Source organism: Euprymna scolopes, chromosome 5 (assembly GCF_053919585.1).
Source record: "Euprymna scolopes isolate OS-2025 chromosome 5, ASM5391958v1, whole genome shotgun sequence".
NCBI lineage: Eukaryota > Metazoa > Mollusca > Cephalopoda > Sepiida > Sepiolidae > Euprymna > Euprymna scolopes.
The window spans coordinates 178,262,578-178,289,976 of record NC_136486.1 but is presented as its reverse complement, the minus strand read 5'-3'; the positions used below and the strand labels follow the sequence as shown (position 1 = coordinate 178,289,976).

Here is a 27,399-nt window from a genome sequence, read left to right as displayed (position 1 = left end):
TTAAAATTTTAAAAATTGGTGGGTACCCGGGTGTTTTTGGGTGGGTGTGGTTGGAGGTGGATAAGCGAAGTAAAAATAAAACAAAAAAACGAACGTTACGTGAAAAATGGCTTAAATAACACTGGTTCAATATTTAAATTTAAAAAACCGAAAAAAAAAAGACATCTCACACCACAATTTGAACCCAAAACTTTTAGATAATGAACCAATGCGCTAATCAACTGAGCTAACGTGACGTACATGAAATTTGTTCAGTTTTTCAACTATTTAAAGTAAATCAGGTCATGACGTCATCTGACGCATGCGTAGAATCGGTCGAGAGGGCCGTTTTTGTTGACCCCCCCCCCGTCGAAAATTGCTGATTTCAAGGTGAAAAAATGAACGTTTTGGCCAATTTTTCGATATTTTTCGAGCGAAGGATGGAGCTTCAATATGATACCGAGTTTGTGAATTTTTGTTGTGTCTGTCGAAAGTTTTTAGCAGACACACAAACATACACACATACATACATATATACATACATACACACACACATTTTCGCTTTTATATATATATAGATATAGGAAAATATTCCAAAATTGACATAATAATTACATGATTTTTTTCCTGTGCTACGAAACAGGTGTTGTTAATAATTGAACATTTTAACATGCTGAAAGAAATAAACGGTAAGATGAACAACATCTTGGAATTTGGAATATAGACTTATATATATATATATATATATATATATATATATATTTGGAAAATTAAATTTAAATTCTATAAATGAAAATTTACAGCAAATTTATTTTTCGACAAGGAATACAAAAAATGTTTTAAAATTTTCTTATTCCATGGAGTTTCAACAAATAGAGGAAACAGTCAATAAATTTTGCTTGTTATCACATAAATTGAAAACTAAAATTTTAAAAGAAAACACATTTGTTTGATGGCTGATAAGATTCTGAAAGGAATAGATTAAAAGGATATATTAAAAGAAGTCCAGGTTCTGACCACAGTTTCTGAGGATTGTGTGACAAATATCCACTGCGTACTTGGGAATGCTCATCACGTTGTGATAATCGTAGACATCATCCTAAACTCTTGACCCCAAGTTGAAGAACCATTGTTCAAAACGACAAATCTCATGAAAATTAAACCATCCGGTATTACTGGCTGATTACATAATATAATCAAATCCTTCTGAGACAAAAGAACAAATCAGGTTATCCTCGGTGGTCATACATCAAAACAGTATGGTATAAATGCAACTTCTTTGATAAAATTGTTTCCGAGATGGGTATATTTGCTGATGACATGACACAACAGACATTAAGGAAAAACGAATGAACATATATCTAAGGCAATGATTGAAACCTTAGAGTAAAGCATCCAGTCCATTATCGAATGGAGACATAAATGGATGGTAACATTCAATGCTGCCAAGAGTAAGCTTCTTTCCTTTAATAATTACAAGAAACCTTCTCAACTACTGATTGTCATGATTGATAATGAGGGCTATGACAAGAGAATATTCTATTCATTATTTTGACTCGATTATATATCAGTTGATATCTTATATGGTTTTAGATAGAGTGATGTGGTTCTCGATTGATTAACTGTGTCTAACTGTGTTGGATATATACTCGAAAGTCAAAACAATGAAAAAATATGCTGTTGTCACAGCCCTACAAATAATACACTACTTTAAGCTCTTTGTTCCAACTTCACAGCTTAAAATTCAAAAACAACAAAAACCATATGAATTGGAATAAATACATTGAAGACATTGCCAAGACTGTTGTAAAGAAAGTGGGTTCTCTCTATCCTGCTAGCAAATCACTCACACCAGAGACTATCCTATATCTCCACAAAGCCACCATTCACCCACGCATGAAACATTATAGTTTCAAACCTAATACATCCCGATTTATCAACCCAGCTCCAGCCCCTGTTACATTGTTGAAATGTTTTATCTCTGCGTCTGTTTTATAAATATTTTAATAAAATGTGCTTTGACGGACCCATAGCACTTGTGCACAATCAATGTAAATACTCCAACTAACCCGACAAGCAGCAAAATCCCACCCCTACACTGTAAAAATCCCTAGATGTCAGAAAGCCTTCTATTCTAATAGTTTCTTCAGTCAAACTGCTAGAAATCCCTCCCGGGTCCCTGCTTCCCTAACTGTACTGACATGCAGAAGATCAAATGTAATGTGTACAGACATATTGCTGCTCAACTCCTTACATAATGTCCCTGTAGATATAATCTTAAATATTAGCACCTTAGGTCCTAGTGGCACTGGATCTTATTTAGGCTGAATAAGAGTTAAAAAAAATTAAATTTGGCTAGATTTTTTTTTAATCAATAAATGAAGATTTGTATATTTTTAACAATAAACGATAAATAAATAATAAACTGATGTTGCATCTTTTGTTCTGGTTCACCCCAAACAACGCATATTGCCATGTGGATATAAGGGACTACTATTTGGGACCATATCTACGGGGAAACCACATAGGGAGTTGAGCAGATTGATGTCTGTTTGCATTGCATTCAAATTTTTGTATGTTAGTAAAGTCAGGGAAGCAGGAAAGTGGGAGGAAATTCCAAAGTCTAGCAGTTTGAAAAAAGAAACTATCAGGATAGAAAGCTATTCATCATCTAAGGACCTCTACAGTGAAGGGGAGGGATTTGGCTGCTTATCAGGTTAGTCGGTTGGGTTCACGTTGAGGATGTTCATCCATTAAACTACTTGTAAAACATGCACAATGATGATAATTTTACGCGATTTTTGGAATATGATAATTTCTTTCCATCACACTTACATACACTATAAAGATTTTTCTTATTTTATATAGGAAGAAATTCTGGAAAAACACCGGATTTTTTGTATGAATGAAAACTCTGACGAAATATTATAAAGGAATAGCGTGAATTTTATTTACCGTAAAATTGGATGAAGAAGAATTAATTTTTCCTTAAACCAGTTATCATGCGTTAAATATTATGGTTTTTATATTTGAAGTACAATGAAAATAAAATGAGAAAGATATGGTATATAATTTTATTTTTGTACAGGGGTTATTGGAGAGATGTAATTTATTTCGAGGGTTATGTAAAAATTTAATTGTTTGAGAAACGCTGGTTTAAACAGAATGCAAACATTTGAATAAGTATCTCCGTTGCAGTTTAATTCCATGCTAAAAACAGAAGAGTTTTTTTTTAGATCAAATTTTATGAATAAAAATAGAATAGCTTAAATGTTTTATATATGTAATGGCTCATTTGAAGCGATTGGTGATGGTAAAAAAGAGAATTTGAACAGCACATGTGCGACTACTATCAGCATCCCCCGAGTTGAATTGGCAGAGACAGGAGGCTCATCTCATTGACCTTATCCAGAAAGAACATTGTCATAGACAGGATTATCAAAGTAGTATTCTTCTTCGGGTTCCGGTCGAGATCTTTTATCCCTGGAAAAAAAAAATTAAAAATGGAGTTAACGTTAGGCCATTTGTAGATAGGAAGGAGAGTAGGGTGCATTTTGGAAGGTGTTGTGCATGGAATAAGTAAACAGGACCAATGCCCGAGTTCAAGTTCATAGCTGATAATACAGATTCAGTTTTTTTTTCTTTACTCATTACATTTATTTTGTTATTGTCGACTACTAATGTTAAAGAATAGATAGAGAGAGAGAGAGAGAGAGAGAGAGAGAGAGAGAGAGAGAGAGAGAGAGGAGGGAGAGTGTATTACAGTGTAGACACGTTGACAGGAAGTTAAGATCAGCTGATTGGATTGCATGTGAGTCATGTGATCAAGTTAGCTGAATCGAGGAGATTTGGTTGCGACTTGGACGAGAGCGGACGGCTTTGCCGTTGTCTCCTCCCCTTCGCTGGGGGTGGGGAACGAACGCTGACGTAGTAGAAATAAGACCTAGAAGAAAAAAACAACACAGGCCAAATTCACTTTCCACCTTCTGCAAGACATCTGGGAAAGTGAAATAAACTATAGAACCAATTTCTTGTCTTGGTGTGAAATAAATCTTCGTCCCCAAAAACAGGTATAAAGTCTCCCTCCCAGACGAGAATTTCCAGATGGACCAACAAAATGGTAGACGGTATGTTCAAATGACATGTCACACACATATTCACACTTAACAGTATATGAACATATGTAATAGAAAGACCACTAGATGATCACACACAAACGACATTAACTCTGATAAGATAATCAAACACACAATCTTTTATAAATAGACACGTTTTAATATATCATCTCCGTTCCAATTTCATCTCCGTTCCAATTTCAACCAATATACAACAAACACCCATTTTATAATACGACAACATAACACTAAGTATTTTAGAAAGCTGGTTTCTTCTATTTTGCACTAGCTGGCCGTCCATGATATTTTAATTTATGCAGATTGTGTATGTATTATCATACAATCAATCCTCTATTGATTATTACATATTGCAAGGAATAATTTGCCCGGTGGACTAATTCGCAAAAAAAAATAAATAAAAATATAAATAATGATAATGTCGTTCATTAAATTCTGTCCATGTTTCTTTACAATATCATGTCAGCTGATATTGTGGCTTGACGATGAATGCCATGGAAAAGTTACTTCTGATCAACGTTTAGCTTTAAAATATGCAAACAAAGAAATGATTTGTGGCAATTTTAAATGGTAACTCTACTTTTATCTTAAACTGAACTCAAATGAAAATAAAATGGTGAGGTACACCCGGGTTTGAACAGGGGATCATTCAATCTATAGCGCTACCACTGAGCTATATCTCCAGATAACAATAAATGCTCTTTTTTTTAAGAAGAAATGATTTGCTGAGATTTTATTATTTCCTTTAATCGGTATAACGTAAATTATTCTTATTTTTTATCTATAATAAAGACTATTACACAATAAGAATTAATGATCTCAAAAAGATATGCAAGAAACAAACAATGGGTCAGCGAACGGTTGTCGTGTTTTCTACCAAAAGAAACCGCTCACCAAAAAAGGATCCCAATTCAAAATGTAAAAACCACAGCCGACGACCCTTCGATAAGTACTTTGACGTGAATAATAATCCCGTGGAACTCTGAATTCACGCTAGAATAATATTCACAACCCAGTTTCAAATTGATACAACACACGAATACAAAGCTCAAACAGATGACTCCCTATAGCACTTTAAAGACACAAAAACGAACACAAATCAAAAATGAAAATGACGACCAGCGTTGCGAGCCTCAGTGTCTACAACTACGTCCACTGGATGAGTATAAATATAGCGTTTTTTTTCAACAAGCATTCAGTCGCGGCTAGATCACCGCACAGCGATGTTGGGTCCATCAGCAGCCCAACCCAACTCAGCAGCAGCAGTCATGTCCATGCAGAACGGTTTAGACTACCTCCCCGACAACGGCCGAACCGAGGAGCAGCAGCAACCACTCACCGTCGACGCACTCGATTTCCAGCAGTCCAACTTCTCAAGCCAGTACGTGTTTCCCGTAGCCACTAGCGACGACCTCATAGCCACGCCAGTTCAAACACTGGCTGAATTCCAACCCCCACCACCATTCAGTTTCTTTATGAAAAATAAACCTGAACGGATTTATATTCGTTCACGACAGTATCTACTGCGTTTGTCATCTCTTCTTTGCCATTGTCGTTTTTTCGTCATTTTTTTTGCCTGTGCCGTCTTCTAGTTGTAGGGCTGATTTCCACCGACATTCGGCTCCGCAACACAGTCAAATAAAAGTAGCAAAATAAATAATGTCTTTACTCTTTTTTTTCTATATCATGCAAAACGATTAACTGAGTTCAAGCACAAAGACATATTTAAGCATAAATGTCCAAAAAGAGATATTTTAAGCAACTTAATAGGGATGGAACGGATCGAGAAAATGGGGGAGAGTGAATAATAAAATACTTATTATTTTACTTTGAAATTTGTAATTTGTATATTTATTTATTTGAGGACAGTTATCCTCATCTTCATAGTTGTTGTTTCACGTTTCGGACAACTATTCCTTTGGCCTTCATCAGGTACTTAACAGTGATGGGATAAGAATGCTGAATCTTTTAACTGTATAGCGTCTTTTAATTTTAAACCGTTATAAACTAAAAAAAAAACGTATATAAGAATTAACACATAATTAATATTTAATTATAAACCCCTCTCTTGTTATATACACTCCTACTACTTTAAATTCCAACGTCCTCTCCCTTCCACCCCCTTCTTTTCTAACTCCCCTTCATCTACGATTTTTCCATTATTTGATTTTATAACTTAGTCCATCTATGAATTCTGACGATGCTAGTTGGATATTTCCTCTTTTTGAGGATCTTCCTTTAGCTGAAACAATATGTAAACTCATTCTGGACTCACAGTAATAAGTTTCCTATATACTGCTCTGACTACACATTGAGCACTCTAGTCCGGTGTTTTCACCACTGGTATATATATATATATATATATATATATATATATATATATATATATAGAGAGAGAGAGAGAGAGAGAGAGAGGGGGAGAATAAATGACAAAAGACTATATTCCAAAGTTCATGATGTTGACCATCTTATAATTTATTCCTTTAATTCAGTTGACATTTACAATTCTTGACAGTATCTGTTTTGTAGCACAAAATCAATAAATTATTATATCAATCAGTGAATCTATTATGCTATATTATGCATCAGAAGAAATAGCAAGAATCCGTCAAAAGGAAATGAAGTGTGATTTGACATCATATATTTGGAATATAGTCTTTTGTCATTTATTTACTATATTGCTCTGTAATCATATTGAGCTTCTTAAATAAGGATTGGTATATATCATAAGAAAATATATTTCTACAGAAATATATATATATATATATATATATATATATATATATATATATATATATATATATATATATATATGAACGGATTGATTGATATATCGACTTTTTAAAAACAAAGGCCACTTACTTTGTGCAGAAATAATCTTTGAGCGGTCGATCAAAATCGCAGATGTTAATATCTTTCCAACAACAAATACAAGCGAGAACAATGAAACCAATGATGAAGAGGATTGTACCCCACAGACGGAGTTGATTCTTGCTGAAATGAACAAAACAATTAGTCAAACTTAGAAGTGATCGCATTCCAGATGGATTCGAGCACAGCGCCAGGTATCCTGTGTAAGCGTATTTGTATTCATAATACAATTATGTAGTAAAGAAAACAAATTAACAAGTCAAGAAATTAAACGTTTATTGCATGCAGAACAGACCATGAAATTGTGTTCATTAAAACGTATAAAAAGTGAATGGAAATGCAATAATGTATACGTATGCTTGTGTATGTGTACGTAGAGACAAAGTGCTCTCTGGAAATGTCTATAGAAGAATAAAGTTTGAGTGTTGTACACGTATGCGTGTGAGTGGAAAAGGTTATTATATACCAGGATAGTATCCTCGTGTGCGTGTGTGCGTGCGTGCGTGTGTGTGTGTGTGTGTGTGTGTGTGTATGTGTGTGTGTGTACGCACATGTGAGCACATAATGGATGTACCTATTTACAATGCCTCCCCACGGGACAGAGTTAGACACCAGGGTCGTTTTTTAACGTGGAGAAAAGGTAAAAAAATAAAAATTGTCTCAGTCGTGAAGGATTTCTCCTCCACCGAAAGAGAACAAGAAATGGAATAGCAGCATCTGATGAACAGATGGTATTTATTTGCTCCCCCACCGAGCAAATTAGGCACAAGGCCGATTTTTAATGTGAGGAGTGAAGGGAGGGGGAAGGGGAAAAGGGGACCAGCTCCCGAGGTGGGAAATGGGAGCTGGTTAATGGTCAGGCATGCGGGGTTGCCCCCACATCTGGTCTTTGCTAGTCATAGCTTGCAGCATCTGCCGGAACAGATGGTATTTATTTGCTCCCCCACTGAGCAAATTAGGCACAAGGCCGTTTTTAATGTGAGGTAAAAACCAGCTCCCCTAAAAGTAGGCAAAAAGGGGGCACTCTGGTTACCAAAAATAATATTTGTCCCAGTATAGAGGGTTTCCCCTCCATTGACTGGTACAAATTATCTTAAGTGCAGCATCTGCCGGAACAGATACTACACTTTGATCTTAACCAAAAAGCACATAATGGATGTAGCCATCAGTTCAAATAAAGCAAGAGACAGTCTGGCTGATATTATCTATAGCACATCGAGGCAAAAGAAGTAAATACTCTGTATCCCTTTTTAGTAGGTAGATCAAGACGCCCTCCCCTCTTGCACCACAATAAGGGAAGATAAATTGAGTTTGGTTGAAGTCTCCTAAATAGGAGACTTAACCATTAAAAATCACGTGACCTTTTAACGCCACCAGTGAAGTTCAACGTTGAAGGACCTACAGTACTGCCTATTATGAAAGATGATTATTTTCTGTTTTAATTCTCAAAGAAATTATCAAAGAATTCATAAAACTGGTCCAAAAGTCACTGTATTTTATTTTTCAAAAGATAAAAATTATTTACATTTAAACACGTGGACTAGCAACTACCTCAAGCCAAGTTTAAAACTCGATCGTCTAGGTAACGGTTAACACTCCTAACCATTATGGCTGCTGCTAAGATGGGTATGTGAATTAACAAAGTCTCAAACATTGTCCAAACGCCTAAGCTCCATTTGTTTACACAAAGAGCATCACTTCCCAATAAGCTCAATGCATATACATAATGAATATATATATATATATATATATATATATATATATATATATATATATACAGTGATGATCATATTTATTGGCACGGTAAAATAAAAGTTAAATTTTGTCTAATAAATTCTAAAAAAGGGATTAAATTAAAGAAAATAACAAAGTATATTATGTATTTTTAACTGGTCTTTCCGATGCAGCAATCGGATTTTAGAAAAAATAAATAACAAAGGAACAACAAACATAATTGCAAAAACCCCTTGTTCAAAATTATTGGCACGGCTTTGTTTTTCTTTTAGTATCAGTATAATATCAATCAATTTCCGGTTTACGTGCTTTCTGAACTTTTTTATAGCCATATTATGCTTGTTTAACGCTAATTCAGTGAATAATTTTTTTCAGATAATTTTTAGATAGCGATTTATTTAAACTATTATAAGTGACTAAATTATAATTTTCAATCGCCATGGTTAAAACTAAGGAACACAGCGAAGACGTCAGGAAGCTTGTTGTAGCATGCCATACCAATGGGGAGGGCTATGATAAGATTTCAAAGAAGCTAAACCTTCCCAAATCCACTGTTAGAGCCATAATAAACAAGTTCAAATCGCAAGGCCACGTTATGAGTTTAGAGGGTAGAGGGAGAAAAAGGATTCTTTCCCCAAGAGATGAACGGAAAATTGTTTGACAAGTAAAACAAAACCCAAGGATCTCTGTTGGGGAGATTGTTGATGAACAGAGCACCTCTGGAGTGAATGTATCTCGACATACAGTTGGTAGAGTTTTGAAGAGAGCTGGTTTAAAAGCATGTCGTCCGAGAAAGACTCCCTTATTGAAGCCTATGCACCTGAAAGCAAGGCTAGCCTTTGCAAAACGTCATATTGATAAAGATGTTGCATTCTGGAAACGTGTTCTATGGACTGACGAAACGAAAATAGAGTTATTTGGCCATAATAAAGTGTCTTATATTTACAGAAAATCTGGCGAAGCTTTCCTGCCTAAGAACACCATACCCACAGTGAAGCACGGTGGAGGCAGTTTGATGTTTTGGGGATCCTTTGCTGCCTCTGGACCAGGGCGACTTGTTAAGGTCACAGGTAGCATAAAAAAGGAAGATTATGTTAAAATATTGGATGAAAACCTGAAAGACTCTGCTAAAGAGCTCTCACTTGGTCGTCGTTGGTGGTTCATGCAAGATAATGACCCAAAGCATTCGGCTAAACTGACTAAGAAATGGCTTGAGGACAATCATATTAATGTTTTGGAGTGGCCATCACAAAGCCCAGACCTTAATCCAATTGAAAATTTATGGAGAACATTAAAATTGAGGGTAATGCAAAGGAAGCCTAAGAATCTTATTCAATTGGAGGATTATTGTCAGGAAGAGTGGGCTAAAATTACTACTGAAGAGTGCAACAACTTGGTTGTAAACTATGAAAAGCGACTGAGGAAGGTAATCAAGGCCAAAGGCTATACAAATGATTATTAAATAAATCGTGCCAATAATTTTGAACAAGGGTTTTTTGCAATTATGTTTGTTGTTGCTTTGTTATTTATTTTTTCTAAAATCCGATTGCTGCATCGGAAAGGCCAGTTAAAAATACATAATATACTTTGTTATTTTCTTTAATTTAATCCCTTTTTTAGAATTTATTAGACAAAATTTAACTTTTATTTTACCGTGCCAATAAATATGATCATCACTATATATATATATATATATATATATATATATATATATATATATATATATATATATATATATATATGTACATATACAAGCAAAGATATCCGAGCTTTGAGCAGGACATTGATGTATGCTCAGGTACCCACTTTGCAGGTAGCCAGACGTACAGCAAAGTCCCGATCTTAACATTTGACTTTAAAAATAGTGTGCATCATCCTTAGGTCCGAGGCCATCATTATGTCAGGTTGGATCATGATCGGTTCAGTTGTATGGGCTGTAGGAGAGTAAATATACATAGGCTATTACCTTGATCTTGAAAAATGGTGTGCACCATCATCATGCCAGGTTTCGTTATGATTTGTCCAGTGGTTTGGGCTGTAAGAAAGTTGTACACACAGACTATTACCTTGATCTTGAAAAATGGTGTGCACCATCATCATGCCAGGTTTCGTTATGATTTGTCCAGTGGTTTGGGCTGTAAGAAAGTTGTACACACAGACACACAAATGCTATTACTTTATATATATTCAAAAAACTGTAATGAATAAGACCGGTCACAGACCACCAAACAGTCAGTACGACCTTCTCTTAATGCAACTCTGGGTTTGGGAAATGTTGTGGAGCTTCATTGTCATCTAACCACTTAGCTGAGCATCGCCACTTGTCGTAATAACCCACTTTTTATCACAAGTCACAACCTGGATGAGAAACGGGTCGTTCTTGTTGGTAAAAAAGAAGGAAAAATGACACTTCATAATGGTGTTATTTTTGTTGGTCATTCAATTCATGAGGCACCCACTTATCAAGTTTTCTTGTCTTTCCAATTTCTCTCAAGTGGTTGGAAATAGTCGTATACCTTATGTCTAATTCAGAAGCAAGTTCTTGAACAGTTGTGCATGGATTGGTTTCAACTAAGGCTCTTAAGTGATCATTGTCTGATAGCCTACTACTATGATCATCATCTTCAAGACTCTCGTCACCACCACCACGAAATTTCTTAAACCACCATTGTGTTGTGCGTTCAGTAGTGGTTCCTAGGCCAGATACTTCTTTGGTATTATGAGCTGTTTCAGCAGCTTTTTGGCCTTGCTTGAATTTGTTTCCTATTTTAGTACCTTTTTTCCAAGAACTGCCGGCTTGTGGAACTCTGTTATTGCTGACGGGTTTCCTCCTACATATAGCCTTCGTCTTTTCAAGATTAAGGCCAATAGGCATCTCCTGTCTTTGTGGCAATCATCTTTTCTACTTGTTAGATCCTTACATCAAGTGGCTTTACGGCTTGTCTGGGTAGATTTCCATTTAAAAAAAAATGGCATAGACTGTTTGATTGCTTAAGGGACGATTTATGACAAGTATTTGTCTACATTCGACTTGAATATGATTTTAATAAGATTTAAATGGAGGTTAAGAATAGAGAATGCATCAGTTTTATGCCTCCAAACTAGGAAATTACATATGAAGTGCTTCAATATTATGGATTTATGGTATAAAATATAACGGCAAATAAAATGCTGTAATAGAAGAAAAGTACTCATAAGAGGCAGCGTGTCTGTTTCAAGCGTCAAGTGACGGGATCGTGGAAGAAAAAAAAAAGAAAATAAAAACTTGAGTTTGTAGATGGATTCTTTCTATAGATGTGATATTAATTTGTATATGAAAGGAATAGAGGTTATAAGAAAAAATTGGAGAAGGCAGCGAGTCGAATTTTTGCCAGCTGAGAAAGAGAGTGTGGTGATTCCAGCGAAGATGTTCCATGGGTTTAATAGTTAAATAGATTTCAGTTACAAGCTCAAAGCTGATTGGCACAGACATTCAGCTTACCTCCCGTCTTGTCCAATCATATGTCATTTCTCAGACGAGTTAGGCACGTGATGAAGTAAATAATAAGGTTGAACTCAGATATTTTTCTCTCTTTTCCCTCTCTTCCGTACTTGAATCCAGAATTGATAGCATGCGTGCACCAATGCTACATTAGGGGCTTGGTGGCACTAGCGCGCGCGCGCGCACACACACACACACACACACACACACACACACACACAACATTTAAACATTCTTTCTAATAATAATATAAAAGACAATGAACATTCCCTTTAATAACTTTTAATTAAGAAAATATAATTCATATAATTGAGTGGAGAAGTTTTAATACAATATTTTAGATCTATGCGACGCATGGCACGAAAACTGTTGATATCGGAACTCTTCTATATCTCACTTAAACTTGCTCTACAAGAACTCTTAATATTCACGACCATTCTATTCTGTAATCCTCCATTCCTAAACACATATAAAATATCTCTTGTATGAATGTATGCCTCTTAGTTTTTATTTGTTTTGCTTTGTTCTTTTTGTGTAACATATAACACTCCAAATTTTTGTGTAACATATAACACTCCAAATTTTTGTGTAACATATAACACTCAAAATTTTTGTGTAACATATAACACTCCAAACTTTTTGTGTAACATGTAACACTCCAAACTGGTAATTACCTAAGATGTTTCTGACCCCCAATAAAAAAAATGGAGATTTTACAAGTGATGACCGCCAGAACGACCGCTATTACAGCATAGATGTTAAGAGTTGGTGTTGTGAATTGAGTTAAGGAGTTGGTACGAATTGTAGAGTTCATGAGAAGGAGTTCTGAAAAAAAATTTTTCCGTAACAGGATATTTTCCTTGAACTGATGTTTCATTGACTAAACATATAAAAAGACTAAGAATAAAAAGATTGAGGGTGACGAATGACTTACGAATCAAGTCTCTGACTGTGAAAAAAGAAACTGGGCAAACATGCATATTAACTTATTTAAACATGGCCAACGTAATAGAAGACCCTTCCATTGAAATCACGTAACCTACAGACGTCAGAGAATAAAGTACAATGGCCACAATTTGGCAATAGATGATTATTATGAGGATGGTTATTTTTTATTTTAATTCTCAAAGGAACTAGCCGAGGGATTTATGAAACTGATCCAAATGTGATTGTATTTTTTTTCCAAAAGATGAAAATTATTTTATATTCAGACACATGCAATTAAAAGGAAGTATTTTTTGCCAGTAAAATACTTTAGTAAAGTTTTAGTTTTTTAAAGTGTATTTAATTATTAATTTTAAAATGCACCCGTTTTAAAATAATCCTGATTAATAGTCGTCTATCGCCTAATCATGGCGATTGTACTTTATGCTGTGACGTCAGCAGTTTAAGTGACTTTAATAGACGGGCCTTCTATTTATGTTAGTCACGCTTGAATAAGTTAAAACACAGGTTTAATAGAAAATGATGCAATCTAAGAAAAACAAAAACAACTTACATTTCTTTTGTTAGGTGAGGCACGCAACAACCGTAGGAAGAACCGCCCAGATGACAACATTGGCTTTTCTCGAGGTCTTTGCAGTAATAGACGTTGGCCGGGCGATCACCAAGGTCTTTGTTACGATGACATTTAACGCCTTCTTCAGCTGCGAACGATGAAGTGAAACAGAAAGAAAAAGTTATGAACTAATTATGATAATATAAAAAGTGTGCATATGTAATGTGAGAAATGTATTGTGGAAGGTGGAGAGAACAATTATAAAAATAAAAATGAAACGATTTGCTCAGCCACACACACGCGCGCGCGCACACACACACATACGTGCGCGTGCACACACACACACACACACACACACACACACGTGTGCATATGAGGTGCCTAGTCTAGTTGAAGCGTAAAAATGAGATGTTTGAACTAATTAAATGGCGTTTATCCAGTTTTATGCTAATATTAAAAACTGCTTGTAAAAAGAAAACAAAATGAGAAAAAAACGTTATTATCTACTTACATGTTACATAAAAAAAAAAAAAAAAGACAGTGCATCAAAAATTGCACAGATTCATCGAGTGTTTTTTAACAAGAACAACACTTTTTAACTGCAAAATGTCTCGTCCGCCATTGATTTAAAATTGTCACTGGACATCTCCCCTTTAACTAGCTAGAAATCGTTTACTAGAAATCAAATTTTATTTTATACAAATTTTATTTTATATAAAATTTATTTTAACGAAAATTTATTTTAATGAAAATTTATTTTATACAAAATTTATTTTATAAAAAATTTATTTTATAAAAAATTTATTTTATAAAAAAATTATTTTATACTCAACTGTTAACTATTCTGCACTTTCAGGATTTTATCTGTTGTTCCTATTTACTTGCCCCCCCCCCTCCACAGGTTGGGTTTAATGTGATTAAAATCAAACTCTCCAAAAAGGAATATTCTGGATTGCCTCGGTCTAGAAGGATTTCACCTTCACTAATCAGGGACAGAAACGATAAAGGATAGTGTCACAACAGATATTACACTTTAACTATTTTAAAAAGTATAAAATTAACAAAAATGAATAGAAAAGAAAAAATTGTAAAATCAGCAAATATTTTAAATCATAAAGTTTTTTATTTTTAAAATATTCAGAGCTCTCAAAAAAATAAAATAATCCTAAATTGTTGGTGGGCATATAAATGCTACCCAATTTAATGAAATATGATTCCCCATTTCCAGGCCTGTACTGTTAAGCAATTTTTTTTTTTTTGCTATGGGAGATAAATTCTGTGTTTTACCTTTTAAGGCTAGGGTGGTTTTGCGACTTTGCCGGTCAGATTTAGTGTTAGAAATAAAAAATGTAGTTAACTACTCTAAAAAAATTAGAATAACCGAAAAATGGGAGATCATTATATGTGAAATTTATATTGAAACTAATCCCCACTTTATATTCTAAAATATTTGCTTTTCGTAATCGTTTAAAAAAATAGAATTTCATTTTTTGTTATTGGGTGGCGGTAGCTGAGAGTCCTAATATATTTTTAAATATAGATATTATTTCGTTTGACGACTTTTTTCTTTTTCTACTCTTGTTCATCCCAAACAAGGGATATTGCCACTTGAATGTCAAGGGGCTACTATTTGGGATCGTGTCTGCAGAGGACTATATAAGAAGATGAGCGAGATATCTGTTCACATTACATTTAAACTTTTGCATGGTGGTACAGTCAGGGAAGCAGGAAACAGGAAGAGAATTCCAAAATATAGCAGTCCGAGGGAAGAAAGTGTTAGAACAGAAGTTTTTTTGGCATCTAGAGACCTCTCCAGTGAAGGGGTGGGATGTTGCTGCTATATGAGTTTATTGGGGGTATGTACGTCGAGGGGATACAAGTAGAAAGAGTTCATCAGTGCACATTCCATTAAAATACTTGTAAAACAGGCATAGGGATGCAACATTGCAGGGATGGGACAGAGATTGGAGCTTGGTTGACAGCACGGGAATTATTAGATTGGAGACTCTTTTTTGGATCCTGTTTAAGAGTGAGAGACAGAAAAGAAAAAAAGTTGTAAAATCAGCAAATATGGCAACAATACTCCATGCATGAACGAATGGTGGCTTTGTAGAGATACAGGACACTCTGAGGTGTAAGTAAATTTCTAGCATGGCAGAGGGAGCCCATTTTCTTTACAGTCGTCTTGGTAATGTTCTCAATGTATTTGTTAAATTCATGTTGTTGTTTGTCAGGTTGGTCAGGAGTATGTCCGTTGAGCGAGCGTAAGTGCTATGAGTTCACAAGAGCACATTTTATTAAATGGTTGTAAAACAGGGATGCAACATTATGTCAATGGGACAGAAGCTTGGTTGATAGTGCAAAACCTATTTGATTGGAGGCTCTTTTTTAGACCCTGTTTAGAAGTGAAAGAATAGTAGTAGATACATCAGCCTAGATGTAGCAATAATACTCCAGGCATGAGCGGATGGTGACTTTGTAGAGATTGTAGTGGTGATGCAAAAATAGGATAAATGAATTGAATTGAGGAAGAAACGAACAACATGTTAAATGAATTAAACGAACTAGGATTTATTTTGTGAAGAAACAAATGAAAGAAAAGGGTACAGCACGTGTTTAGTTTGGCGTGCGTCTCTCGCTGTTAACTGGTGAGAAGGAAAGTTTATAGTTTGGCGAGCGTCTCTCGCTGTTAACTGGTGAGAAGTAAAGTTTATAGTTTGGCGAGCGTCTCTCGCTGTTAACTGGTGAGTAATAAAGTCTATAGTTTTGCGAGCGTCTCTCGCTGTTAACTGGTGAGAAGGAAAGTTTATAGTTTGGCGAGCGTCTCTTGCTGTTAACTGGTGAGAAGTAAAGTTTATAGTTTTGCGAGCGTCTCTTGCTGTTAACTGGTGAGTAATAAAGTCTATAGTTTTGCGAGCGTCTCTCGCTGTTAACTGGTGAGAAGGAAAGTCTATAGTTTTGCGAGCGTCTCTTGCTGTTAACTGGTGAGAAGTAAAGTTTATAGTTTGGCGAGCGTCTCTCGCTGTTAACTGGTGAGTAATAAAGTCTATAGTTTTGCGAGCGTCTCTCGCTGTTAACTGGTGAGAAGGAAAGTCTATAGTTTTGCGAGCGTCTCTTGCTGTTAACTGGTGAGAAGTAAAGTTTATAGTTTTGCGAGCGTCTCTCGCTGTTAACTGGTGAGTAATAAAGTCTATAGTTTTGCGAGCGTCTCTCGCTGTTAACTGGTGAGAAGGAAAGTCTATAGTTTTGCGAGCGTCTCTTGCTGTTAACTGGTGAGAAGTAAAGTCTATAGTTTGGCGAGCGTCTCTCGCTGTTAACTGGTGAAAAGTAAAGTCTATAGTTTGACGAGCGTCTCTTGCTGTTAGCTGGTGAGAGAGAAAGTCTATTGTTGTAGAGAGAGAGAGAGAGAGAAAGAGGGGGAGAGAGAGAAAGTCAATCCAGTTCATGGGGATAGAAAATGTGTAAGGTGTACGTACTGTCTGTTGACTCTTGCCCCATGCAGTAGCAGGTGGCGTGAAGCGTGCGGGCGCGCACACCCCGAAAAGGAGGTGGATGGTCCACCAACCACTCAGCTCGGAAGACGAGTCGAAAAAGGAAGGAAATAACTTGTCTCTTGCTTTTATAGTTGTTTCCGGTGGTCTTTTGCACATGTGTGGAGTTCCTTCAAAGGGGAAGTGACGTTGCCCATGTGTGCGTACGTGTGCGTGTATGTGAGTACCTGTGTGTACGTTAGCGTGTGTGTATGTGTATGTGAATGTGAGTGTATGCACGCGAACGTGAATATATCTACGTGTGTGTATGTGCACGGGTATGTTTGCGTGCGTGTATGTGTATGACAAGAAAAATGGCTTCAGACGTGAACGCATGTTTTTGTGCGAGACTAGAAAAGGCTTGCACAAGATATAGGATACTCTGAAGTGAGAGAGAGTAATTTTCTGACACAGTAGAGGGGACTCACCTTTTTTTTTGCAAACTTCTTAATGTTCTCCCTTTATGTATTGTGAGATTTTTGTCTAGATTTTTCACTTGTGCCATTTTTTTCTATTCATCCATTTTGTTGATATTGTTTGCACATTATCACTGAACAAGCAATTATTTAACTTATGAGTGACTATAAGCAAAGAATATCGTTTAACATAAAATTTCGCTTGTACAGAATTCAAAACTGTGCCCTTGAAGAGGGACCGCCTTACGTGGACCTTGTCTTGGACCACTTAACTTACAAACCATATGTCCAAAGAAAGCCGAAATTGTACAAATAATTCATCTGAGCAAATCTTTGTTTCTGTTTCACTAATAATGTAACCATCTCTTCTTGCTGCAAAATATTATGTTTTATATGTTTTTAATACAGTAGAACAGCCGAAAGTGACACGATTTTCAACATGCGAGATTGGAGATGCACTGGTGTACAACTCATGCTCTCTACCGATTCAAGTTATGACAACAGGACCATTGCCAGCACCTTCAAAATGCATCGCTGCATGCCACAAATAACAAGGACGTGCCCAAGATGGAAACAAAGTTTCCAACCACAGTTATGGCCTTTGGTGTGGCTTCAAGTGGCTACGTCATGTGTACCTGGATGTGCTGAAGTGTGTGGTAATCCTCTGGTGCAATCAGGTGACCGCTGACCCTGGGTGTGGCAGCAGAACTCGGCACCAGCCCACGTCCAAAGAGATCTAGGCATCTAGGCTTCAGAAAGAGTGCTACGACTTTATATCCTTCCCTCACTGCCATCCCCTCCCTCCCTGACCTGAATCCACTGAACTACTTTGTTTGGTCATACATCGAGAACATCACCAACATGACCTCCCACAACACCAAAGCCAGCCTGATTGTCACCATCCACCAAGTATTTGTCAAGCTCCCACTTGTGGCGCTTATGGAAAAGGCATGCTTCCAGTTCTGGACTTGTATCAAGGCGGTGATTGAGGCTGAAGAAGGTTACATTAAATAGATGTCAGCTCTACTATATAATCAAGTTACCGGAATTGATTTTTTCAATAAAAGTTTTAAAATAAAGTTGTAGTGTTGTTTCCTGTAGGGCAACAATTTTATCATTCCACCCTATAAATAAATTTCTAATACAGTAGAACCTTGGGATACAGTGGCCCTAGGATACGTTTTTGTAGGTTACGATAGCGAATACAATATTTTTCTGGTTACGGTATTTGCTCCACTTTACGGTGTCATCTACAATGTTATTTGATTATATACATGTGTATTATATACTGTACTGTGTTTTGTTACTAATTTTTAATGCTGTATCGCAGCCTCAAATGATTGGATTTTTTATGTACCATTCTTTTATGAGTCTTTAGAGGTCAAAAATGGATAAAAATTGAAAAATCGTTAAACATTTTGTACATTCATCTTAGTTTATTTTTAATTTTTAATTCATTTATATGCGTGTCACGTTGGTACAGTGGTAACATCACCAGCTTTGAATACTACAGTTTCGATTCTTGCTGATGGCACGTAAATACTTTTTCTTTTTACTTTTGAAATCACGACTCTATAATAATATATAAGAAATATGGACAGATTAAACTATCATATTTAAGCATATTTTATGCCCGGGGAAAGCCGGGCGCCCCTTTCCCCTTGCTAGTGGATATATAATGTGATTTAGGCTTAGTTTTAATGACCCTCGATGAAGATTAAATCCAAAGAGTATAAGGAGATGTGTGTAGGGGGGGATGGTATGGTTTTGTAAAAAACTGGATTGAGAGTTTTTGGATTAGTAGATGTAGACCAGTTGAAATAGCAAGTTCAGTTCACAGAGAAAGGACAAAGAAAACATGGGAGGAAGAGATAAAAATGGACCCGAAAGAAAAATAAATAAAGAGTTGGTCAGAAATAGGTTATTCGTATTATTTGGATTCATCAAACTATTGTTCTTATCTTGAGTGTTATTTTCACAACGTTTCTGTCAATATAACCTCCGACCTTCTTCAGGTGTATTTTGTTGAACTCGAAGATGTTTCTGTTGAATTCGGACAGAATTTCAAGCGGAAACCTTTATTTACTTCATGGGGATAGCGTGCTCGTGTTCCATCAGCTATGAATGGATAGAGGTCGTAAGTAAATCAATCGCCCACACTGAGGATTGAACCTACAAGAGAATATCACTTTTTACAATTGATTTTTCCAAGTATTCTAACCACTGCACCACTTGTCCTTGCAAACAATTCTAGTACGAATTTTAGGAGCCTTAAATCTATTTTTATTTCTAGTTATTAATATTACTATTTATTACTAATTATTACTACATATTAACGTATATATATATATATATATATATATATATATATATATATATATATATATATATATATATACATTAATTTTTTTTTTTACTTTTATGTATTATCTATTGTTTATAATTAACGGTTCCCATATTGTATTAAATTCTATACCAGGTCTACTTCGTAATTGGTTATTCCCAGCATATCTACTGCTTCTTTCAGTCGTTTTATTCTCCACCGTTCTTCTGTCTATAATTTTTACTTTTTTCCATAATGGTAGATGGTTTTCCTTTTCCTTCCAGATATGGTCAGCTATACCTGATTTTTCAGTCTCTCCACGGACTACGGCTTTTCGATGTTCTTCTAACCGTACTTTCAGTAGAAAGTTAGGTTAGTTTGGAAATCAATTTCTAAAAACCATCCAACACATGCCACATGTATGACAGATGCTGCTGCTGATGATGATCTTCGATTTTGGAAAAATTCGTTTTGAAATTTTCTTTTTCATGCATACTGGTATCAGATAACTGTTGCAAATCGGAACTGCACAGAGTGCAATTAAAAAAACTTACCAAAGAGTTTTAGGAAGCAAAATATAATATTTCAGATTTGCATTAAATTTGATTCATAGCCATTAGCCGGCTATTAAGCAAGATTCCTGAATTTCAGTTTCTTCTTAAGATCCCTTAAGCTGAAATTTTAGATATTTTCTAGAATCCAAATCATGTAATTAATTTCAATCAAAAGTGGAAAATGTATTCTGGACATAAGATTTGTTAACATTACATGTTGATTTTAATCTTTGTAAGGGGACAATAAAAAAAGTGGTGCAAAACTGTTCTGTTTAGGGAATTAATTTTGCCAATCATATGATGAGTATGCTTCGATTATATATATATATATATATATATATATATATATATATATATATATATATATATATATATGATTGTTAAGCTGGATTAAATCCGACGATATGAAATAAAATGGAGGTGGAAGGACCTGGATGCTCAACGTTTCGCCCGATTTATGCGGGCTTCTTCAAGAGGGATGGTCATTGACGAGAGAGTCGGAGGATTGGGGCTATATATAATGATGGGGGAGAGCAGCGTGTTTTCCTTATGTAAATTAGATGTCATATATACATGTATATACATTTTATGAGAGAAGAACTAATTAGAGTAAACTAGTGTAGTGGATTACGTCTAAAAGATAAAATATCGTAGAGATTAAAAATTGTGTTTGGAAATATAGCGGTGATAGATTAAATAAATAAAATGACACGAGATTACGAAAGAATCTTTTTTTTTTTTTTAAATTAGAAATAATTGAATTGGGATAAAATAGCGCAGTAACTTAAAAGATGGTATCTAAAAATAAGAATAGGAGGTGATAAAATGGAGTCAAAAAATATTTTTTAGACTCCATTTTATCAGCTACATATGTGCATACATGTTTCTGTTAGGGGATTACGTCTTCAGGCCAAGAATTATCGTTGAGAACTGATATTTCAAATAAAAATATTTTCTTATTTCGTTTACAAAGTTAGAATGTAACATGGGTGGGGGTTATGAGTGGGGAGAGGATAAGTAAGGTATTTGAAAATAATAAACCTCTTCTTTTTTACTTCCCTTTTTTTATATTCCTTTTTGAAGTTTATCTATCCCATTTTTTGGTTTTTACGGTATAAGGTACTTGAGAATTTAGTATTTTTGTCTTGCGGTTAATAATTAAAAAACATTCCTCATGGCTATTGAGTACTGACCGGTGTATTTCAATTCACACACACACACACACACACACACACACACACATTCTAGAAGCAAACATACGCATATACCTATACTCAGGAGTGGATATACACTGCTCGCTGTATATTATTCACACACACACACACACGCGCACTGAAAACAAATCTCTTCACAGACAGCGACAGATGGTTGGATGAGGAAGGTGGAGGGGTCTCCTCTCCAGGAAACGGCGGTTCTATACGATCTGTTCTCCCCGAATTCAACAAGCAATCTGCTTAATTTTAGAACATATCGGCCCAATGTGGGTGGGGTGGAAGTCTCTTCAGCCAATCAAATCACGCTAAACCCCAACGATCTGAGACCCAATTCAAGACCAACATCCCATAACCTTGAGATCATCAGCCATCATTCAGCCAGTACAATATGTTCTTCCAACACCCTCGCCTTTCCTGTTGTTGAGTTTTTCCCAAATAACAAAATATCTCAGGTTTTTCCAACCAAAAAGCAAATATATCCATTTTGACAATGAATTAAAATATATCTATATTTATCCACCCTAAATTCTCGAGGCACCTGCCGTTACCCAGGATCGGTCAAAAAGCTATCTCAGCATAGTTCTAAAGCTGCTCAATGGGGAATTACATCACAACAGATCATAGATTAACGTCGACTCAGTGCCTCTCCACCCCTTTGGTGAGCCTTGGGCTGCTGTCATCTCAACTTATTCAATCATACACTGTCATAAACATACGCACACAGACATTAACTCACAGACACACAACTCACTAACCTTTCATTATCGTCTGCTCATCTAAGACAAATGAATAAAATTATTCATTGAAATATTCCTAACCTTTTCTAGAGACCTTTCATTTTACTATGACAGCAAAAAGACATTAATAGCTTTTAATCAAATATAATTTGTATAATTGAGTGGAGAAGTTTTAATTCTGATTTTCAGACTCGTGAATAATTAATGACCCTTAAATTATCGATTCTGACGTCTTCTTTATCTTAGTTAAAAATCTCCTTTGTTTTGCAAAGACTCTATTGATGTAAACTTCCATTTTAAACATATCCCTTTTGTGAATGTGTGCCTCTGAACTCATTATTTTGCTTGTGTTTATCATATAACATTTCTCTGCATCTCTCATATTTAATTATCAACCTAAAAACTATTTTCATTGAAAATGTCTTCTTAAAATCGATTCTCCCCCAAAATCTCCTCACAAGTTGGAACCCTTAAAAGGGGACCCATCAAAGCTGTTCGCTAGAAGCTGGATGCATATTTAAGGACACAAAAATACACCTCTATAAATTAATTAGTAGTGGAACATATAGAACAGAATAAGCAACAAAACCTCTTTTAAAAACAATAATGAAAAGGTTTATTTCAACGGCAGAATGTAGGACTGTGTCTGAGTGAGAAAAAGAAAAAGTAGAAAGTTCTTTGGGTGTCGCAGGTCGACCAGCAGTTATCTGCAGGCGAAGATCGTCTATGCTGGAGTGTTCAGTTGACAGGGACAAGAGAGAGAGAGAGAGAGAGAGAGAGAGAGAGAGAGAGAGAGAGAGAGAGAGAGAGAGTGAGAGAGAGAGAGAGGTCTTTTTTTTGTTGTTTTTACTCACGTTCACCCCTAACAAGGAATATCACCACTTGGATGTAAGGGGCTACTATTTGGGATCATGCCTAGGAAAGATTAACAAGATGTTGATTCACATTACATTTAAGCTTCTGCATATCAGTACAGTCAGAGAAGCAGGTAGCAGGAAGGGAATTCCAAAGTCTAGCTGTTCTAGAGAAGAAACTATTAGAGTAGAAAGTTTTCTGCCATTTAGGGACATCAACAGTGAAGGAGTGTGATTTTGTTGCAAAGCGGGGTTTTTTTTTTTTTTTATTACATTTTCACCCCAAACAAGGCAAATTGCCACTTTGGTGTAGGGGTCTACTATCAGGGGCAACAACTACTGGGGTACTATGTAGAGATTTGGGCAGCAAGATGTCGGTTCATGTTACACTTGAACTCCGGCACGTCAGTACTGTTGGGGAAGCAGGGACCTGGAATGGAATTCCAGAGTCTAGCGGTTCTGAGGAAGAAACTATTGGAGTAAAAAGATCTTTTACATCTAGGGATCTCTACAGTGTGGGGGTGGGATTTAGCAGCCTGTCGGGTTTGTCGAGGGTGCTCACGTCATGGGGGCACAAGTGATTGCAGTTCGTCAGAGCATTCATCACTAAAATACTTGTAGAAAAGGCAGAGGGATGCAACATTTCATCGATGGGACAGAGGCTGAAGCTTAGATACCAGTTCAGGGTCTATCAGGTTTGCGACTCTCTTTTGAACCTTGTCAAGGAGCGAGAGACTAGTAGCAGATGCACCAGCCCAGATGTGACAGCAATACTCCATACATGGGCGAATGGTGGCCTTATAGAGGTACAGGATACTTTCGGGTGTTAGTAGTTTTCTAGCACGGTAGAGAGAGCCCACCTTTCTTGCAGCGGCCCTGGCAATGCCTTCAATGTAATTGTTCCAACTCATGTTTCCTGTGAACGTTAGGCCAAGGAGTTTGAAAGATGTACTCTCAGATAAAGAGTCATTGGCCATTGCTATAGGTGGTAGAGAGGGTTTTTTGTAATTATTGAATGAAACTAGTTTAGTCTTGGCAGCATTGAATGCGACCAACCACTTTTGTCCCCATTCCACCACAGATTGGAGGTCTTCCTCTAGTGTTTCTGCCATTTCTTTAGAAATGTGTTCATTCGTCTTCCTGTCGTGCCTGCCATAGAGTGTAGTGTCATCAGCATATATACCCATCTCAGAGGCAATTTTGTCGGGGAGGTCATTTATGAATATCAGGAACAATAGAGGTCCAAGGATAGAACCCTGGGGCACCCCCGCATTTATATCATATTGTTTAGATGTACGACCATCGAGGACAACCTGGATTTTTCTCTTACCTAAGAAGGATTTAATTATGTTAAGTATTCTACCAGTGATACCGTATGATCTAATTTTCCTGAGGAGACCCTCATGCCATACCCTGTCAAAAGCCTTAGATATATCTAGAGCTACCGCTCTGCCCCCTCCCGCTTTGTCCAGTGAATGGTATATACGTTCAGAGATCACAGTTAGGATGTCTGCTGTGGAATGGGCTTGTCTAAATCCATATTGTTTGTCAGTCAGAAGTTTAGCATCTGTAAGATGATGGACTAGAGCATGGTTAATTAAGGTCTCAAATATTTTGGCAAAAAGTGGGAGGAGGCTAATGGGGCGATAATTTGATGGGTCAGTCCTTTCGCCAGAATTCTTGAATACTGGTACAACAGAAGCAGTTTTCCAACAGCCCGGAAAGCAAGCTTCATTAAGGCATTTGTTGTAGAGTTTGGAGAGAACTGGAGCTACTTTGGCTGAGCACTTTTTTAATATCACAGCTGGGATAAGATCGGGTCCATATGCTTTTGAAGTGTCAAGGTTTTTTATGATAGCATGCACCTGAGCAGGGGTGGTTTTCAGATTGTCTAGCGTGGCGTTTGTCCGCATAGGAAAGTCAGGTAGGGGGTGGTTGGAAGGGTCCAGTGGGTTGTCAGGGATATGTACGTCGAGGGGACACAAGTGAAACGAGTTCATCAGAACAGATACCATTAAAATATTTGTAAAACAGGCACAGAAATGAACATTGTGGCAATGAGACAGGGTTGGAGCCTAGTTGCCAAAGTGGGGCCTTTCTTTGATGCTTGCTCGGTTCTCTCTGTTGATCAACTATGATTCCTAAAGAGGCTATGTTCTTTAAAGGACAGACAGAATCAATATGCCCTGCAAGCTGATTGGTCAGTGTCTGCCCAATTCGTTCAACGAGGATATTGATATGCGATAGAAAATAAATCTTTTATTTTATTTGCGATCGCTACACATAAGCCCCTAATTTTAGAACTGCAAGTCTGTGCATATAGCGGTCTGAGTCCTTACAGCAGAGTGGTAAATAATCAGACATGTTAAGATGTGGTAAGAGGGATGGATGAGGGTAGATTAGCTTCACTTAGGGCTAAGATACCCGGGGAGTTTGCTAGGAGAAATAATTTCACTTCATCTAAGCTACGAGGTGCCTTAAATAAGTTTCAAAACTTTTTGTACAGGTATTTAAAATTGTTGTAGACTCTTGAAAATTCAATATGTTATTGCGATACAGCTTATGAGATGACTGACCAATTTTTATTTCAGGTTCAAATGACCCGCTACAGCAGGAATTAGAATACACCCTGATAAAGCCTGATTATCACAGCTGGCGAATTTCAAAAATGCAATTTGGACGTGAGGACAGTTTAGAAGAACGATATGCAATAAAATTCTGATTTAAACTTGAAAAAAATGCCATCGACTGCTTTTGGACCATCTTGCATCAATCAAGCATCAGTTTTTGAGTGGCATAAGAGATTCAAGGAAGGCAGGGAGTCTGTGAGGGATGATGAGATGTAGGAGGAGTAAGGAAGTCAGAACACCAGAGTGGATTGGCCAAATAAAGAATTTCATCGATAAGGCCCATAGTGTGTCTTTAGAGACAATGAGTGCACAGTTTGATGTCAGTGTGGGAACTGTACACACAATTATTAGTGAGGAACTGAAGATGCAAAAGATTTGTGCAAAATTTGTCCTAAGTTTGCTCAAAGAAGATCAGAACCAAAGTCATTGTCATGGAGATCAAGATAGTTCCTCACCATCCTTATAGTCCAGACCTTGTTCCCTCTGACTTTTTGTTATTCACTAACCTTATAGGCTATCATTATGAGACAATTAAGGTGAGGAAAGAGGCCGTGAGGAGGGTCAATGACAGGTTCACACAAGAGGACTTTCATGTGGCCTTCCAGAAGTTGTTGGAAGGGTACAACAAATGCATTGCAGCCGGGGGAGATTACTTTGAAGAGGACTAGAGTTTCATGTGTGTACTACCAATAAAAGTGGTCATGCGAAAAAATGGAAACTTATTGAAGGCACCTCATAGTTCGTGGATATTTATGAATGCAAGCTTCAAGAGAGGAGACAAATTTATATTGTTTGAGTTTGTACCTGGTTTGATCATAGATTTTGTTTGAGCTGTCATTTTATATAATAGTTTCAGTTTTAGGGTATGTCAATCATAAAAGTAAAAAACAAAAAACTTACCGTTTACTAAAAACGCCATGTTGAGGAATGTGGTTAGCATGCAAGTACAGAAACTGTCCGAATTGAAGATGGTCATTGTGTTGGTCAGAATATAGCCACTATACTCTGACCCAGACCCGTGTGTCCGTCGATAAAGTCAGCTCGGTGAGTTCACCGCCACCTTTTAAGTTAGATCCTTGCGTCATCCAAATATGGTGTCCACTTTAACATCCGACCTGCAGTTTTCTTGGTAGAAATAATAACAAATGATAAAGAAAATCCTAAAGCCAACCAGTTTCCCTTCAAATCGACCACCCAGGTCGTTAAAATGACGCACCAGTTGGTGATTATTTGATTAATACCTGATGCAAGTTGATTAAAAAAAAAAAAAAAAAAAAAAAAAAAGATGGACGTAGTTATTCTGCGAAGAACTGAGTGTCAATCAACTGCTTATTTTTCCTAAGTGTTGATAAATATTGAAAGTAGGAATATTATTAAGAAGCCCTTGTCGCCGACGAAGTATCCGGTTGTGTTTTGCATGGCGGTTTCCAAGCAGTTACAGCCAG

General features: G+C 36.4%; 1 protein-coding gene across 1 annotated transcript; it reads right to left on the bottom strand.

The window, feature by feature from the left end:
• Positions 1 to 2,904: 2,904 nt before the first annotated feature.
• LOC145277109 (uncharacterized) lies at positions 2,905 to 27,166 on the bottom strand. The gene is made up of 4 exons (XM_080128769.1): positions 26,855 to 27,166; positions 13,697 to 13,844; positions 6,975 to 7,106; positions 2,905 to 3,462 (listed from the first exon to the last, which is right to left on the bottom strand). The coding sequence occupies exons 1-4, from the start codon at positions 26,928 to 26,930 to the stop codon at positions 3,384 to 3,386; spliced, it is 435 nt and encodes a 144-aa protein (XP_079984895.1). The 5' UTR covers positions 26,931 to 27,166; the 3' UTR covers positions 2,905 to 3,383.
• Between the last annotated feature and the right edge of the window lie 233 nt (positions 27,167 to 27,399).